Consider the following 17,881-nt stretch of genomic DNA (forward strand, 5'->3'; position numbering starts at 1 on the left):
GTGTGTTACTGTTGGAGATCTGATTTCTGTGCTGGCTGTGCCACAGCCAGTGTGTTACTGTTGGAGATCTGATTTCTGTGCTGGCTGCGCTACAGCCAGTGTGTTACTGTTGGAGATCTGATTTCTGTGCTGGCTGGGCCACAGCCAGTGTGTTACTGTTGGAGATCTGATTTCTGTGCTGGCTGGGCCACAGCCAGTGTGTTAATGTTGGAGATCTGATTTCGGTGCTGGCTGGGGCTACAGCAAGTGTACTACTGTTGGAGATCTGATTTCTGTGTTGGCTGAGCTACAGCCAGTGTGTTCCTATTGGAGCTCTGATTTCTGACCTGGTAGGCCATGGCTACTGTGTTACTGTTGGAGATCTGATTTCCGTGCAGGCTGGGGCTACAGCCAGTGTGTTACTGTTGGAGATCTGATTTCTGTTCTGGCTGGGCCACAGCCAGTGTGTTACTGTTGGAGATCTGATTTCTGTGCTGGCTGGGCCACAGCCAGTGTGTTACTGTTGGAGATCTGATTTCTGTTCTGGCTGGGCCACAGCCAGTGTGTTACTGTTGGAGACCTGATTTCTGTGCTGTCTGAGCTACAGCCAGTGTGTTACTGTTGGAGATCTGATTTCTGTCCTGGCTGGGGTTACAGCAAGTGTGTTACTGTTGGAGATCTGATTTCTGTGCTCTCTGGGGCTACAGCCAGTGTGTTACTGATCTTTGTCTGATTTCTGTGCTATCTGGGGCTACAGCCAGTTTTTACTGAGCCATTTTTGGTTCTCTGTAGAGAACTGTTGTTTCGTTATTTCACTAGCTTTTTGCAGTCTGTCTGTTACTCTTTTTGTTTTTTTGAGCAAAGTCAATGCTGGTTTTGTCGCAGGGCTTAGCCCTTGCATTATGGGTTTTATCATCTGCACTTTCTTTTTTGCATGTGTTTTCAATTTTTGTTGTTTGGACTGAGTCCGTGTGAGTCAACTGCAAAGACAAAAATATAAACAGGTGTTTTGGAATCTCCTCGGTTCCAGGGACTGAGTCTGAGCTGGCTGGCTCCAGCCAGTGTATTGTGTAAAAGTAAACAAAGGGTGACCTGGTGATGGGATACACGCCTTTATGTATTTTTTTCATTCTGTTTCTGTGGTCAGTTTGTAATTCTCTGTGAGATTTCACCGTGTACCTGTGTACAGTGTGTATCTTTCTGTGTGAGTTAATCGTGTATCTGTGTACAGTGTATATGTCTCTGTGATGATTACCTGTGTATTTGTGTACAGTGTGTATCTCTCTGCGTGGATTATCCATGTCTCTGTGCATGATGTGTATGTCCCTCGATGAAGATTTACCATCCACAATATGTTTCATTGAGAGAGGTACCTAATACATGCAGATACCTGCCTAATACACCTTCACAATTATCTATTCCTTTTGAAGGAAAGATTATACCCAAATCCTGAATATTGAACAAAGGCGAATGCCTGCTTTTCATTTGATACAGAACTGATTTGCTGACAGACTTCCTCCATGGTGTATACGTGCATTATGTCATGATTCTCCCTCTCCAATTCTGAACAATGTTTCCCTGTCTGTTATTGCTCTCATTCACTTTCGCAATCTCTCACCTTGTTTCTCTCTCTCTTGCTACACTTCAAATCTGCTTTAGTCTGTATCACGTATCTCTGAAACTAACTTTCTTTTTTTTTGTCATTTCCTCTTTTCTGTCTGTCTGTCTCTCTCTGACTGCTTATTACTCTTTTTCACTGTGTTCATTTTTTATCTACATCTCCCTCATTCTCTGTGTGTCAGTCTTACAGTACCTCTCACTCTGTCTCTCTCTTTCTCTCTCTCTCTCTGCACCTCCCTATCTTTGTATCTCTTTCAGTACTTATTACTGCCTGTCTGGACTTACCTCCTCTAACTAGTTATATCTGCAATTCTGACTTTGTTGCTTAGTTTTAGCCTGTTTTATTTCTCTCTCTCACCAGAGACTCTCAATCTCATTGTGTTGCTACCTATCTCTTGCTCTCTTTGTCCTGCTGTATCTCTCTCTCTCTCTCTCTCTCCCTCTTTCTCTCTAACCTTCCAATCTTATAATTCTGAGTGAGGAGGAAGTCGTTATTGAGAAATGAAGTATTTCCTTGTTGAGTACCTCACAGCCTGAGTTATTCCACTAGTTACTAGATTTGTCAGAACTAGGAGGAAATGTCCTAACCTCGTCTTGAGATTGATTGATTTGCAATAGATTGTGGAATCAGCCCATTTCCTGGAATAAGTTTCAAACTCTCACATTGCAGCAGTTAGTGACGTGAGATAAACCTGCCTCACTCAGACCAAAATCAACCTGTTCAACAGGAACCGCTGACAGTCTGGGGAAGCTGAATAACAGTTTGGTCCACTTTAGATTGTCTCAAAGATAAGCAGCGAATTGGGAAATGATGGAAGACAAGAACCTGGGAAAAAGTTTGGAATCGGATCAGAAGTCGGGGATAGAAACTACAGCTCCTCAGAATTGCAAGAGCTCTGAGCAGGGGTGAGAAATTTATATCAACTTTATCTGTGTTTCCAGAAGCATTCTCAATGCCAACACTTCCAAAGCAGTGCTGAGAGAACACTACATTATTGGAATATTTGTAATGACGCAGAGCCTTACTGTTGTAAGGTCAGTACTGAGGGAGAGCTGTACTATCAGAGGGTCAGTTCTCAGGCAGTACTGTAGGAGATAGGTGGAGGATTCAAGGAGCATGCAATGTTGAGGGTTAATACTGAGGGAGTGTTGTACTGTCAGAGGGTCAGTACTAATGGACTGCTGTACTGACAGATGGTCAGTAATAAGACAACACAGCACTGTTGCAGTATTGGTGCTAAGGGAGTGCTGCATTGCCAAACTGTTAGTATTAAAAGAGTACTGAACTGTTGCATGGTCAGTTCTGAAGGATCTCTGCACAATTGCAGAATGAATTGAGAGATTGCTGCACTTTCAGAGGGCTAGTACTGATGGAGTGCTGTACTGTCGGGGGGTCAATATAAAGGAGGTGCTGCACTGTTGAAGAGTCAGTACTGAGAGAATGCTGCATGGTTGAATGGTCATTTCTGGAAAAAATTGCACAGTACAGAGTGAACTGTCAGAGGGCCAATACTGAGAAAGCACTGTACTATTGGAGGGTAAGTACTGAAGAAGTTCTGCATGGTCATCGGTTCAGTATTGGGGAGGCAGGATCAGTACTGAGGGAGTGCTGCATTGTTGGAGTTAGTACTGATGGAGGGGCCCAAGCAGAAATGACCGTCGGACTCCATATCACATCCTGCCAATTGGACAAAAATCCATTTCTGCATATTCTGTGTTTTCTGCCAGCCAACCAATCATCTATCAATGCTAATATGTTACCCCAACTCCCAGAGGTGTTATTTTCTGCAGAAATCTTTAATATGTCAGCTTATCAAATGCCTTCTGGAATCCAAGTACAGCACTTTTAAAGGATCCCCTTTTTCTACTACACAATAAACTCACATAAAAACGTTAATAGGTTGCTTGTATGTAATTTCCCTCCTACAAATCATGCAGACTTTTTTTTCTAATTTTTTTTCTAAGTGCTCATTTGTAACCTCCTTAATGATTATTATGACAATTCCCCCAGACAGACATCAAGGTAATGGGCCTGTAGTTTCCCGTTTACTGCCTCCCTTCTTCCTTGAATAGAGAGGTTATATTTTTTGACTTTCTGGTCCGATGGAACCTTTCCTCAATCCAAAGAATTTGAAACCTAACATCAGTGCATCTACGTCAAAATTAGCATCAATTAGCAACCTCTTTTTAGACTCTGGTCAAAAGTTCAAAGACTTGTCAGCCTACAGTTCCAGTAATTTGCTCAGTACCGTTAATTATAATTTTGCTAAGTTCCCCTTTCCCTTCTACTTTCTGATTTACAACTATTTCTGCAATGTTTTATGTCAGCAGTATTGAAGAAAGAAACAAATTATTTACTCATTATTGTCTACCATTCCTTCTTATCCATTGATTCTCCATTCTCAATCTGTAGAGGAACAACACTCACTTAATTTAGTCTTTTCCTTTTAAATATCTATAGGAACTCTTGCTATCTATTTTTACATTTTTAGCTCACTTCATCTCATGCTGTAATTTCCTTCTCCTGAAAGACTTTTAAACATTCTCTGCCATCCTTTATATTCTGACCGATCATCAGACCTACCATTCATCTTTGCATAGTTATGCGATGATACCTTAAGTTTGATGCTTTCTTCAACATCTTTTCTTAATCATAGAAAGTAGGTCCAATCTCCCACTAGATTTTTGTCCTACAATACGTATATACTTGAATAATAGGTGAAGTATGTAAAAGTCAACCCCTTATTTTTGGCCAAATAACCTGGAACTTTCCAAATTTCTCATGTAAAGGTCTACCCTAGTTCTTCACAGATAACAGATCAACGTTTATGAGTCAGTGTGCTGGCTGTCACATCATGCCGGTTGTTCTGCTCTGCTCCCAGCCTTCCAGTCCGTTGGTTGTTACGTTCCGCTCCGGGTTTTCAGAATTACCATAATTTCTTTTCTTTCTTTATTCGTTTAGAGATGACATGGGCTTTTGCGAATGACACGGTATGAATTTTGACAGGCATGAATTTCAGCTCCTCAAAAGTAGTATGCATGTATTAGTCGACCCTATAAATTTAACCTTAAAAAGTGGTCAAAAATATTGACTATTATTCGAGTATACACGGTACATATTCTGATTATTCTGAATTGTCCCCTGAAAGGTGTGCCACTGCATCTGCACTGATCTTCTTCCTAGTTTAGTATCTGAGTTCATTCAGCCAATTCAGCTTTTATGCACTCATAGTTGTCCTTGTTTGGGTTTAAAATGCTTATTTAAGTCCCACTAGATGTAAAATTAATTCCTGTTGTGATTGCTGCTGCCTAGAGGAGCCTTCACTTTGCAGTCCTAATTTAAACCCATCACATTGTACAATGGTAAGTCAAATATAACCTGACCTCTGATTGATTACAAAAGATGCCAATCTAAGAAACTATCTCAAAAGCATTCAATAAACTTCTCATTTCTGTCAATTTCTGTCAATCTGAAATTTTCCAGTTTCTATGGAGATTAAAGACACCGAAAATTATTTCTGTCCGTTTATCACAAGCAGCTGACATTTCCTTTTGCACACTTTGTCTTAAATTGTCATGACTGTTAGGGAGCCATCAGTCCACTCCCACTCGTGACTTTTTTCCCTCATCTCTGTGAACTAATGCCACCTCTAACATTTTTCATCAACCATACCACCCTTCCATCTTTATTATGCTTCCTAGTCTTCTTGAATGCCATCAAACCCTCAATATTCAGATTAATCCGAGTCATCGTACAACTATGTCTCTATAATAACTATTAGACCACAATTAATTTACTTCAATGTAAATTATCGAATTGTTTATTCTTTAATGAGCGCTATGCATTTTCACATATACAGCCTTTGGTATTATTATCATTACAACACCCTAAATTGTCAGAGTATCACATATAGAATTATTTTCTGTTCATTTCTACCATTCTCTGACCCTGATATCTAGTATTTATATAGAATACTAAGGGAGGAAAGGGGACAGTCGGACAGTGCAGAGATCCCCTGTGGACATTCCCCTCAGCAATAAGTATACCGTTTTGGATACTGCTGGGGGGGATGACCTACCAGAGGAAAGCCATAGCAGTCAGTTCTCTGGCACTGAGCCTGACACTGTGGCAAAGAAGGGAAGGGGGCAGAATAGAAAAGTACTCGGGTAGGGGACTCAATAGTTAGGGGAATCGACAGGAGATTTTGTGGTCAGGATCGGGATTCCCGGAAGGTATGTTGCCTCCCTGGTGCTATTGGGGGGCCTGTAGTAAATCCCTAAAGAGGTGACTGCTCCCTTGCTGTTCCTAATTTCCACCCATACTGACTCGGTAGGCAGATCTTCCTCGACAATGGAAGCTTCTGACCTACCCGGGGCGGGTATCAGATCTTGTGGTGGGAGAGCATTTTGGTGATAGTGACCACAACTGCCTCACATTCTACATAGCTATGGAGAAGGAGAGGATTAGGCAAAATGGGAGGATATTTAATTGGGGAAGAGGAAACTATGATGCGATTAGACATGAGTTAGGAAGCATGGATTGGGAGCAATTGTTCCATGGAAAAGGCACTATAAACATGTGGAGACTGTTTAAGGAACAGTTGTTGCAAGTGATGAATAAATCTGTCCCTCTGAGACAGGTAAGAAGTGGTAAGATAAAGGAACCTTGGATGACGAGAGCAGTGGAGCTTCTTGTCAAAAGGAAAAAAGTAGCTTACGTAAGGTGGAGGAAACTAGGGTCAAGCTCAGCTCTACAGGATTACAGGCAGGCAAGGAAGGAGCTTAAAAATGGTCTGAGGAGAGCCAGGAGGGGGCACGAGAAAGGCTTGGCAGAACGGATTAGGGAGAACACAAAGGCATTTTACACTTATGTGAGGAATAAGAGAATGGTCAAAGAAAGAGTAGGCCCGATCAGGGATAGCATAGGGAATTTGTGTGTGGAGTCTGAGGAGGTAGGGGAAGCCCTAAATGAGTTTTTTGCTTCTGTCTTTACGAAAGAAACAAACTTTGTAGTGAATGAAACCTTTGAAGAGCAGGTGTGCATGCTGGAATGGATAGAGATAGAGGAAGCTGATGTGCTGAAAATTTTGTCAAACATTAAGATTGACAAGTCGCCAGGCCCGGACCAGATTTGTCCTCAGCTGCTTTGGGAAACGAGAAATGCAATTGCTTCGCCACTTGTGAAGATGTTTTCATCCTCGCTCTCCACTGAGTCGTACCTGAGGACTGGAGAGAGGCAAATGTAATTCCTCTCTTCAAGAAAGGAAATAGGGAAATCCCCGGCAATTACAGACCAGTAAGTCTCACGTCTGTCGTCTGCAAGGTGTTAGAAAGGATTCTGAGGAATAGGATTTATGACCATCTGGAAGAGCATGGCTTGATTAAATGCAGTCAACACGGCTTTGTGAGGGGCAGGTCATGCCTCACAAACCTTATCGAGTTCTTTGAGGATGTGACTAGAAAAGTTGATGAGGGTCGAGCTGTGGATGTGGTGCATATGGACTTTAGCAAGGCATTTGATATGGTTCCCCATGGTAGGCTCATTCAGAAGGTCAGGAGGAATGGGATTCAGGGGAACATAGCTGTCTGGATACAGAATTGTCTGGCCAACAGAAGACAGCGAGTGGTAGTAGAAGGAAAATATTCTGCCTGGAAGTCTGTGGTGAGTGGTGTTCCACAGGGCTCTGTCCTTGGGCCTCTATTGTTTGTAATTTTTAATAATGACTTGGATGAGAGGATTGAAGGATGGGTCAGCAAGTTTGCAGATGACACAAAGGTTGGAGGTGTCGTTGACAATATAGAGGGCTGTTGTAGGCTGCAGCGGGACATTGACAGGATGCAGAGATGGGCTGAGAGGTGGCAGATGGAGTTCAACCTGGATAAATGCGAGGCGATGCATTTTGGAAGATCGAATTTGAAAGCTGAGTACAGGATTAAGGATAGGATTCTTGGTAGTGTGGAGGAACAGAGGGATCTTGGGGTGCAGGTACATAGATCCCTTAAAATGGTCACCCAAGTGGACAGGGTTGTTAAGAAAGCTTATGGTGTTTTGGCTTTCATTAACAGGGGTATTGAGTTTAAGAGTCGTGAGTTGTTGCAGCTCTATAAAACTTTGGTTAGACCGCACTTGGAATACTGCGTCCAGTTCTGGTCGCCCTATTATAAGAAAGATGTGGATGCTTTGGAGCGGGTTCAGAGGAGGTTTATCAAGATGCTGCCTGGACTGGAGGGCTTATCTTATAAGGAGAGGTTGACTGAGCTCGGACTTTTTTCATTGGAGAAAAGGAGGAGAGAGGGGACCTACTTGAGGTATACAAGGTAATGAGAGGCATAGATAGAGTCGATAGCCAGAGACTATTTCCCAGGGCAGAAATGACTAACACGAGGGGTCATAGTTTTAAGCTGGTTGGAGGAAAGTATAGAGGGGATGTCAGAGGCGAGTTCTTTACACAGAGAGTTGTGAGAACATGCAATGCGTTGCCAGCAGCAGTTGTGAAGGCAGGGTCATTGGGGACATTTAAAAGACTCCTCGACATACATATGGTCACAGAAATTTGAGGGTGCATACATGAGGATCAGTGGTCGGCACAACATCGTGGGCTGAAGGGCCTGTTCTGTGCTGTACTGTTCTATGTTCTATGTTCTAATATAGAACACAGAACATTACAGTGCAGTACAGGCCCTTCGGCCCTCTATGTTGTGCTGATCTGTGAAAACAATCCGAAGCCCATCCATTCCATTCTCATTATTTGCCTATCCAATGACCCTTGGAGAGGGTGCAGAGAAGGTTTACAAGGATGTTGCCTGGTATGGGGAAGGTGCTAGCTATGAAGAGAGGTTGAGTAGGTTAGGTTTATTTTCATTAGAAAAAAGGAGATTGAGGGAGGACCTGATTGCGGTTTACAAAATCATGAAGGGTATAGACAAGGTGGATCGAGACAAGCTTTTTCCCAGGGTGATGGATTCATGCTTTCAAAGTGAAAGATGGAAAGTTTAAGGGGGTACACGCGGCAAGTACTTCACACAGAGGGTTGTGGGCGTTTGGAACGTGTTGCCAGCAGAGGTGGGAGAGGCAGGCACTGTAGATTCATTAAGATGCGTCTGGACAGATGCATGAGTAGGTGGGGAGCAGAGGGATACAGATGCTTAGGAATTGACTGACAGGTTTAGACAATACATTTGGATTGGCTCAGGCTTGGAGGGCCGAAGGGCCTGTTCCTGGGCTGTAAATTTTCTTTGTTCTTTGTTCTATCCTAGTAAATCATCTGTGAACCCTTCCTAATGCTTCCACATCCTTCCTATTATGTGGTGACCAGACTGTACGCAATACTCCAGGTGCAGCCGTACCAGAGTCTTGTACAGGTCAAGCATGACCTCGTGGCTCCGAAACTCAATTCCCCTACCAATAAATGCCAACACACCACATGCCTTAACAACCCTATCAACCTGGGTGGCAAATTTCAGGGATTTATGCACCTGGACACCAAGATCTCTCTGTTCATTTAGACAGCCAAAAATTTTAACATTAGCCCACTACTCTGCATTCCTGTTATTTCTTCCGAAGTGAATTATCTTACACTTTTCTGCATTTAATTCTGTTTGCCACTTCTCAGCCCAACTCTTCATTTTATCTATGTCATTCTGTAACCCAAAACATCCTTCAGCATTATCCACAACTCTGCCTACCTTAGTGTCATCCACAAATTTACCAACCCATCCTTCTATGCACACATCCAGATCATTTATAAAAACGACAAACAGCAATGGCCCCAAAACAGATCCTTGCAGCACACCACTTGTAACTGAGCTCCAGGATGAACATTTCCCTCATCTAGTAGCTTGATCTCACTATTCTCGCTAACATTCCCCTTTTTCTAATGGGAATACTGACGTTAAGTATTCATTAAGTGCTTCCCTTATGTCCTCAGATTCCACGCACTACTTCCCACGAATGTTTTTGATTGGCCCTAATCTCACTCTCATCATTCTTTTATTCCTGAAATATCTATATTTTAGGTCTTAGGGTTTTCCTTGATCCTATCCACCAACAATTTCTCATGTTCCCTCTAGCTCTTCTTAGCCCTCTCTTTAGATCTTTTCTGGCTAACTTATAACTCTCAGTCCCCCTAACTGAGCCTTCACACCTCATCCTCACAGAAGCCTTCTTCTTTCTCTTGACATGAGCTTTAATTTCTTTAGTAAACCATGGTTCCCTCTTTCAACAACTACCTCCCTGTCTGATAGGTACATAGTTATCAAGGACACACAGTAGCTGTTCTTTGAATAAGCTCCACATTTCAAATGTGCCCATTCCTTGCTGTTTCCTTCCCCATCCTATGCATCCTAAATCTTGCCTAATCACATCATAGTTGCCTTTTCCCCAGTTACACCTCTTTCCCTGTGGTATATACCTATCCCTGCTCATTGCTATTGCAAACATAACCGAATAATGGTCACTATCGCCAAAGTGCTCACCGACCTCCAAATCTAACACCTGGCCGGGTTCATTCCCCTGTACCAAATTCAATATGGCATCACCTCTTGTTGGCCTGTCTATATACTGTGTTAGAAAACCCTCCAGCACAAATTGAACAAAAACTGACCCATCTAAACTACTTGAACTACAGTATTCCCAGTCAATGCTGGGGAAGTTAAAGTTCCCTAACAACTACCCTGTTACTCTTGCTCCTATCAAGAGTCATCTTTGTGATCCTTTCCTCTACATCCCAGGAACAATTCGGGGTCCTATAGAAAACTCCCAAAAAGGTGACCTCTCCTTTCCTGTTTCTAACCTCAGCCCAAACTACCTCAGTGGATGAATCGTTACATATTATCTCAGCTGCTATAATACTACTCTTGATTAACAATGCCACACCCTCCCCTCATTTACCATCATCTCTGTTCTTGCTGAAACATCTAAATCCTGGAATCTGCAACAACTATTCCTGTCCCTCCTCTAGCCATGTCTCTGAAATGGCCACAACATTGAAATCGAAGGTACCAACCCGTACTGCAAGTTCGCCCACCTTATTTCGGATGCTCCTGGCATTGAAGTACACACATTTCAAACCAACCTCCTGATTGCCAGTACCCTGTCGCAAACTTATAAACCCATCCCTGACCTCACTACCCTTAACCTCCCTGTACACTGGAACTACAATTTAGGTTCCCATCCCCCTGCTGCATACATTGCTCTTTTATCTTGTTTCCAGTCTTTTATGTACCACATGGTTTCACATTTGATACCTTGTCTCTACTATTTAGTTTAAAAACTTTTGTATTTTCCTAGTTATGTGATTTGGAAGAATGGCATCAGCATGGTTCAAGTGTAGATTGTCCCAAAGGCATAATACTGAAGGAGTGCTGCTCTGTTAGAGTTTAGTACTGAGCGAGTACTCTCAGAGGTCAGTACTGAGGAAGAACTGTATTATTGGAGAGTCAAGTACCAAGGCAATGCCACACTGTGTACAGATTATTTGTGGTGGAGCACCATGCTGTCAGAGGGACAGAAATGGGAAATTATTGCAATCAGGGAGGTAGTGGCCTAGTGGTATTATCGCTAGACAATAAATCCAGGAACTCAGCTAATGTTGTGGGACTCAGGTTCAAATCGCACTGTAGATGGGAGAGTTTGAATTCAATAAATAATCTTGAATTAAAGGTCTAACAATGGCTTTGAAACCATTATCGACTGTTGGAAAAACGCACCCTTTAGGGAAGGAAATCTGTCATCCTTACCTATGAGACTCCAGACCCACAGCAATGTGGTTGACCTGCCCTCTGGGCAATTAAAGATGAACAATAAATGCTGACTGAGCCAGATATGTCCACATCCTGTAATGAATAAAACAAACCTGTCAGAGGTTAGAACTGAGGGAGTATTGCACTGTCAGTATGGGTGGAGTGCCACACTGTCAGAGATTCAGTACAGAAAGTGTGATGCACAATCAGAGGGCCAGTATTGATGGTGCCCTTTGGGATTGTCACAGTTAGAGGCAAAACATGTGGCAATTGAAAAAGACAGCAGATCACGCAGCATCCGAGGAGCAGGACAGTCGACATTTCAGGCACAAGCCCTTCATCAGGAATAGAGTCATAGAAATGTACAGCACAGAAACAGACCCTTCGGTCAAACCTGCCCATGCTGACCAGATATCCCAACCCAATCTAGTCCCGCCTGCCAGCACATGACCCATATCTCTCCAAACCCTTCCTATTCATATACCCATCCTATTTCCTCTTAAATGTTGCAATTGTACCATCCCCCACAACTTCCTCTGGCAGCTCATTCCATACACGTACCACCCTCTGTTTGAAAAAGTTGCCCCATAGGTCTCTTTTATATCTTTCCCCTCTCACTCTAAACCCATGCCCTCTAGTTCTGGACTCCCCGACACCAGGGAAAAGACTTTGCCTATTTATCCTATCCATGCCCCATATAATTTTGTAAATTTCTATAAGGTCACCCCTCAGCCTCCGACGCTTCAGGGAAAACAGCCCCAGCCTGTTCAGCCTCTCCCTACAGCTCAAATCCTCCAACCCTGGCAACATCCTTGTAAATCTTTTCTGAACCCTTTCCTGAAGAAGGGCTTATGCCCGAAATGTCAATTCTGCTCCTTTGATGCTGCCTGACCTGCTGCGCTTTTCCAGCAACACATTTTTCAGCTCTGATCTCCAGCATCTGCAGTCCTCACTTTCTCCTCCCTGAACCCTTTCAAGTTTCACAACATCTTTCCGATAGGAAGGAGACCAGAATTGCACGCAATATTGCAACAGTGGCCTAACCAATGTCCTGTACTGCCACAACATGACCTCCCAACTCCTGTACTCAATACTCTAACCAATAAAGGAAAGCATACCAAACGCCTTCTTCACTATCCTATCTACCTGCGACTCCACTTTCAAGGAGCGATGAACCTGCACTCCAAGGTCTCTTTGTTCAGCAACACTCCCTAGGACCTTACCATTAAGTGTATAAGTCCTGCTAAGATTTGCTTTCTCAAAATGCAGTATCTAGCAATTATCTGGATTAAACTCCATCTGCCACTTCTTAGCCATTGGCCCATCTGATCAAGATCCTGTTGTAATCTGAGGTAACCCTCTTCACTGTCCACTACACCTCCAATTTTGGTGTCATCTGCAAGCTTACTAACTGTACCTCTCATCCAAATCATTTATGTAAATGACAAAAAGTGGAGGACCCAGCACCGATCCTTGTGGCACTCCACTGGTCACAGATCTCCAGTTTGAAAAACAACCCTCCACCACCACCCTCTGTCTTCTACGTTTGAGCCAATTCTGTATCCAAATGGCAAGTTCTCCCTGTATTCTCCCTGTGACGCCTAACCTTGCTAATCATGAGGAACCTTGTTGAAACGCCTTACTGTAGTCTGTATAGATCACATCTACCGCTCTGCCCTCATCAATCATCTTTGTTACTTCCTCAAAAAGCTCAATCTAGCTTGTGAGACATGATTTCCCACGCACAATGTTGGGAGGTGTGGGGGGTTGGGGTACTGGGGTGGGGGGGGGGAGTTGGGGGAAGTGGAAGTGGCCTGAGAAATAAATAGGAGGGTGGAGGGACTTTAGCTGCAAAGGTTGATGCAGGTGGGGGGTGATTGTGATTGGTCAGTGGGGAGGGTGGAGCAGTTAGGTTGAAAAGAATATGGACAGGTGGGGCAGGTCAAGACTTTGGTGCCGAATTTGAGGGTTGGATCTGGGGTGATGTGAGGGGAGGGGAGATTTGGAAACTAGTGAAGTTGACATTGATTCCGTGTGGTTGAAGGGTCCCAAGGCAGAAGATGAGGTGTTCTTCCTCCAGCTGTCGGCTGGCTTGGATTTGGCGGTGGAGGAGGCCCAGGACTTGCATGTCCTTGAGGGAGTGGGAGGGGAGTTGAAGTAGTCGACCACAGGGAGGTTGGGTTGTAGGGTGCATGTGTCCCAGAGATATTCACTGAAAAGATCTGCGAGTTAGCATTCTGTCTCCCCGATGTAGAGGAGACCACATTGAGAGCAACGGACACTGCAGATGAGGTGGGTGGATGTGCAGGAAAATCTCTGCTCGATGTGAAAAGATCCCTTGGGGCCTTTGACAGAGGTGAAGGGAGAGGTGTGGGCATAGGTTTTACACCTCTGGCGGTAACAACAGATGGGGGCAGGGGTGGAGGGAAACGTGGACCTAACCAGGGAGTCACAGAAGGAATGGTCTCTGTGGAATGCAAATAGGAGTGGGGAGGGAAATATATCTCTGGTGTTGGGGTCTGATTGTAGATGGAAAAAATGGCAGAGCATAATGTGCTATATCTGGATATTAGTGGGGGAAAGGTGAGGACCAGTGGGGTTTTATTCTTTTTACGGCTGGAGGGGTGAGGTTCAAGGATGGACGTGCAAGAAGTGGAGGAGGTACGCTGGAGGGCATTGTTGATCACGTCAGAGAGAAAATTGTGGTCCTGGAAATAGAAGGCCCTCTGTGATGTGCTGGAATGGGATTATTCCTCCTGTGAGCAGATACGGTGAAGGCAGAGGAATTGGGAGTAAGGGATCACATTTTTACAGGAGGGCACTGGGGAGAAGGGTAATCCAAGTACTGTAGGAATCAATGGATTTGAAATAGATGTCTGTGTTGAGTCAGTTGCTGGAGATGGAGATGAGAGGTCGAGGAAGGGGAGAGAGGTGTCCGAGATGGTCCAGGTATGCTTAAAGTTAGGGTGGAAGGTGTTAGTGAAGTTCATGAACTGTTCCCCATCCTTGTGGGAGCATGAGGTGGCAGCAATACAGGCATGAATGCAATGGAGGAATCGGTGGGGGATGTTGCCATAGAAGATAGACTGTTCCACATATCCTCCAAAGAGACTGGTATAGCTGGGGCCCATGCAGGGTGCCCATAGCTACCCCTTTGGTCTGAGGGAAGTTGGAAGATTCAAAGGAGAAATTGTTGAGGGTGAGGACTACATTTGCCAATTGAAAGAGTGTGTTGGTGGAGGGGTACTGGTTGTGTTGGTGGGAGACGGAAAAACAGAGGGTTTGGAGGCCTTTACCATGGTTGTTTGATGTGTATGGGGACTGGGTATCCATGTTGGGGACCGGAGAAACAAAAGTCATGGAGGAGGTGGAGGGTGTGAGTCGGGTCCTGAATGTATGTGGGAAGTTCCTGGACTAAAGGGGACAGGACAGTGTCAAGATAGGAGGAGATACATTTGGTGGGGCAGGAGTAGGCACAGGTAATAATTCAGTGAACCTTAAGTTCACCTGGACCATCTTGGATACTTCCCTCCCCTTCCTGGGCCTCTCTGCCTCCATCTCTGGCAACTGACTCAACACAGACTTCTATTTCAAAATCACTGACTCCCACAACTACCTGGACTACACTTCCTCGCATCCATCTCCTGCAAAAATGCAATCCCTTACTCCCAATGTCTCCGCCATATCTGCTCCCAGGAGGAGCCACTCCAGGACATTTCAGATGGCCTCCTATTTCCAGGATGTTATCAACAATGCCCTCCAGTGCAACTCCTCCACGTCTTACACCTCTGCCCTTGAACCCACCCCTCCAACCACAACAAGGAAAGAACCACTCTGGTCCTCACCTTCTATCCCACTAATGTTCAGATACATGCATTATCCTCCACTATTTCTGCCACCTACAAACAGACTCCAGCACCAGAAATATATTTCTCTCCCCACCCCAATTTGCATTCAGCAGAGACCACTCCCCCTGTGACTCTCTCGTTACATCCAGGCCCCCCAAGAACCCACCCTCCACACCCGGCACCTTCTTTGCAGCCGCAAGAAGAGTAGAACCTGCACTCACACCTCCCCCCTCACTTCCGTCCAAGGCCCCAGAGGATGTTTTCACATCATGCACATCCACCCACCTCATCCACGGTGTCCATTGATCTCAATGTGGTCTCCTCTACAGCGGAGAGACAGAATGCCAACTTGAGGAATGTTTCAGGAAACACCTCTGGTACACACACACCCTACAACCCCACCACCCTATGGCCGACTACTTCAACTCCCCCTCCCACTCCCCTAAGGAAATGCAAGTCCTGGACATCCTCTACTGCCAAATCCAAGCCGCCTGACAGCTGGAGTAAGAACGCCTCATCTTACAGCTTGTGACCTTTCAGCCGTACGGTATCAATGTCAACTTAGGGCGGCACGATGGCTCAGTGGTTAGCAACTGTTGCCTCACAGCTCCAAGCACCCTGGTTTGATCCCAGATCGGGTGACTGTGCAGGTTTCCACCAGTGGTTCTGTTTTCCTCCCACAGTCTAAAGATGTGCAGGTTAGAAGAATAGGCCAAGCAAAATTGCCCATACTGTTCAGGGATGTGTAGGTTAGGTGCATTAGTCAGGGGTAAATATAGAGTAATAGGGTAAAAGAAATGGGTCTGGGTGGGTTACTCTTCGGAGAGTCAGTGAGGACCTGCTGGGCCAAATTGCCTGTTTCCACACTGTACGTATTCTGATACGCTAGTTTCCAAATCTCCCCTCCCCCTCATCTCATTCCAGATCCAACCCTCCAACTCAACACCACCCTTTTGACCTGCCCCACATGTCCATCTTCCTTCCCACCTAACACATTCACCTTTCCCACTGACCTATCACAATCATCCCCACCTACCTCCACCTGCCTTCTTTCCACCTCCACCCTCCTATTTATTTCTGGCCCGAAACATTGACTGTCCTGCTCCTCGGATGCTGCCTGACCTGCTGTCCTTTTCCAGCACCACACTTAGGGGTGGCATGGTGGCTCAGTGGTTAGCACTGCTACCTCGCAGCGCCAGGGGACCAGATATGATTCCTGCCTTGAGCGACTGTCTGTGTGGAGTTTGCACATTCGCCCTGTGTCTGCGTGGGTTTCCTCCAGGAGCTCTGGTTTCCGCCCACAGACCAAAGATGTGCAGGTCAGGTGAATTGGCCATGCTAAATTGCCCATAGTGTTCAAGGATGTGTGGGTTAGGTGCATTAGTCAGGGGTAAATATAGGGAAATGGGTTGGGTGGGTTACTCTTTGGAAAGTCAGTGTGGACTTGTTGGGGCTGAAGGGCCTGTTTCCACACTGTATAGATTGTATGATTATATAATGATACTTTCAACTCTGACTTTCCAGCATCTACAGTCTTCACTTTCTCTCAAATGTTGCAGTTAACCTACACACAGCAAAATTCTATAAAAAATGCCTCAGGGAAGGCCTGTTCAATCTGAGCCTTTCTCTTGTCACTGTCCATCAGTCTGCTCTGACAAGCATACCTGCTTATCTCCTCTGCTTAGTAACTCTGGTGGTATAGTTTCAGTTTGTGGAGAGACTCCACATGCTGTGATATCCTGTGCTTTTGCTAATTTAATCTTACATAACAGTTTTGCCATCCCCAAACTTCCTGTTTGAAATATTTCAATGACTGGGATGATGGTTTCCTGTCATGGGTGAAATTACACGTAGACCTGAAACAAAATATGCCTGTTGTCCATCTAATTCAGAACATACTCTGGTGATCTAAGCAAATATGAAGGGAAACAGAGGAAAAGAAGAGAGTAAACCTTTACTGCCTGAGAAGCTAAGGACTCAGAAATTAAAAATTCAAGCTGTCAATTTCAGGAGTAAAATTCAGAAATATTACCACATGCAAGGAGTTGGGATCTGTGTCCTACAGAGGTGAGAGGTTACCTCACTCCTGAGCCTGATGGAAGTGGATACAGACTGCCCTCCAATTAGACACATTGTGTGTGGGGTAATAGCAGGGGTCATTAGTGAAACAGGGAGGGAGAGAGAAGACAAAGTAACAATACCAAAGTCAAAGGAACTGAAGTGGATGAACAGAAAGATAAGTAAAGAGTGAGGAAATGAATAGAGACTCAAATATACAAATGTGGTGACAGACTGAATGAAGGGAGGTGGTCAAGGCAAAATCAATGATATTAAAGAGAGAGAGAGAGAGAAAAATGAACAGCAAATAAAAAGCAACACTGTCCCCTCAAACACTCCCAGGACAGGTACAACATGGGATTTGATGCAAAATAAAGTAAAATGATGTGTTTCTTGATCCTCTGCTGCTGCAGCTTTTGCCTCCTATTGATTTGATCCCTTTCTGTTTGCTCACAGTGTGTCCCATGGCATCATTTTCCAGAAACCTAAATATGTGCGATTGAAGAATTGGCAGAGTGGGAACGTCTTCTACGACACTCTCTACCAGCAGGCACACAAGGTTTGATATAGTTTGTATTGCTTCAGGGGAAGGGGAAGGGATCAGTGTGATGTATTGCCCCAGTGAAGGGACAAAA

At 44.6% G+C, this 17,881-nt stretch overlaps 1 protein-coding gene across 2 annotated transcripts in view; it reads left to right on the plus strand.

Moving 5' to 3' along the window:
• The first annotated feature begins 1,678 nt into the window (after positions 1-1,678).
• The window catches only part of LOC122557039 (nitric oxide synthase 1-like), a 125,811-nt gene continuing 109,608 nt past the window's right edge, over positions 1,679-17,881 (plus strand). The window contains exons 1-2 of one of the 2 annotated variants that reach the window (XM_043704266.2): positions 1,679-2,505; positions 17,703-17,805. In XM_043704266.2, the coding sequence (XP_043560201.1) occupies positions 2,408-2,505; positions 17,703-17,805 (201 nt within the window). In that variant the 5' untranslated portion in view covers positions 1,679-2,407. The remainder of the gene's footprint in view (positions 2,506-17,702; positions 17,806-17,881) is intronic. The other variant, XM_043704267.2, reaches the window with a different exon arrangement.

Source organism: Chiloscyllium plagiosum, unplaced genomic scaffold (genome assembly GCF_037043375.1).
Source record: "Chiloscyllium plagiosum isolate Xiang-an unplaced genomic scaffold, Cpla_swu_hap1 HiC_scaffold_11, whole genome shotgun sequence".
NCBI classification, from domain to species: domain Eukaryota; kingdom Metazoa; phylum Chordata; class Chondrichthyes; order Orectolobiformes; family Hemiscylliidae; genus Chiloscyllium; species Chiloscyllium plagiosum.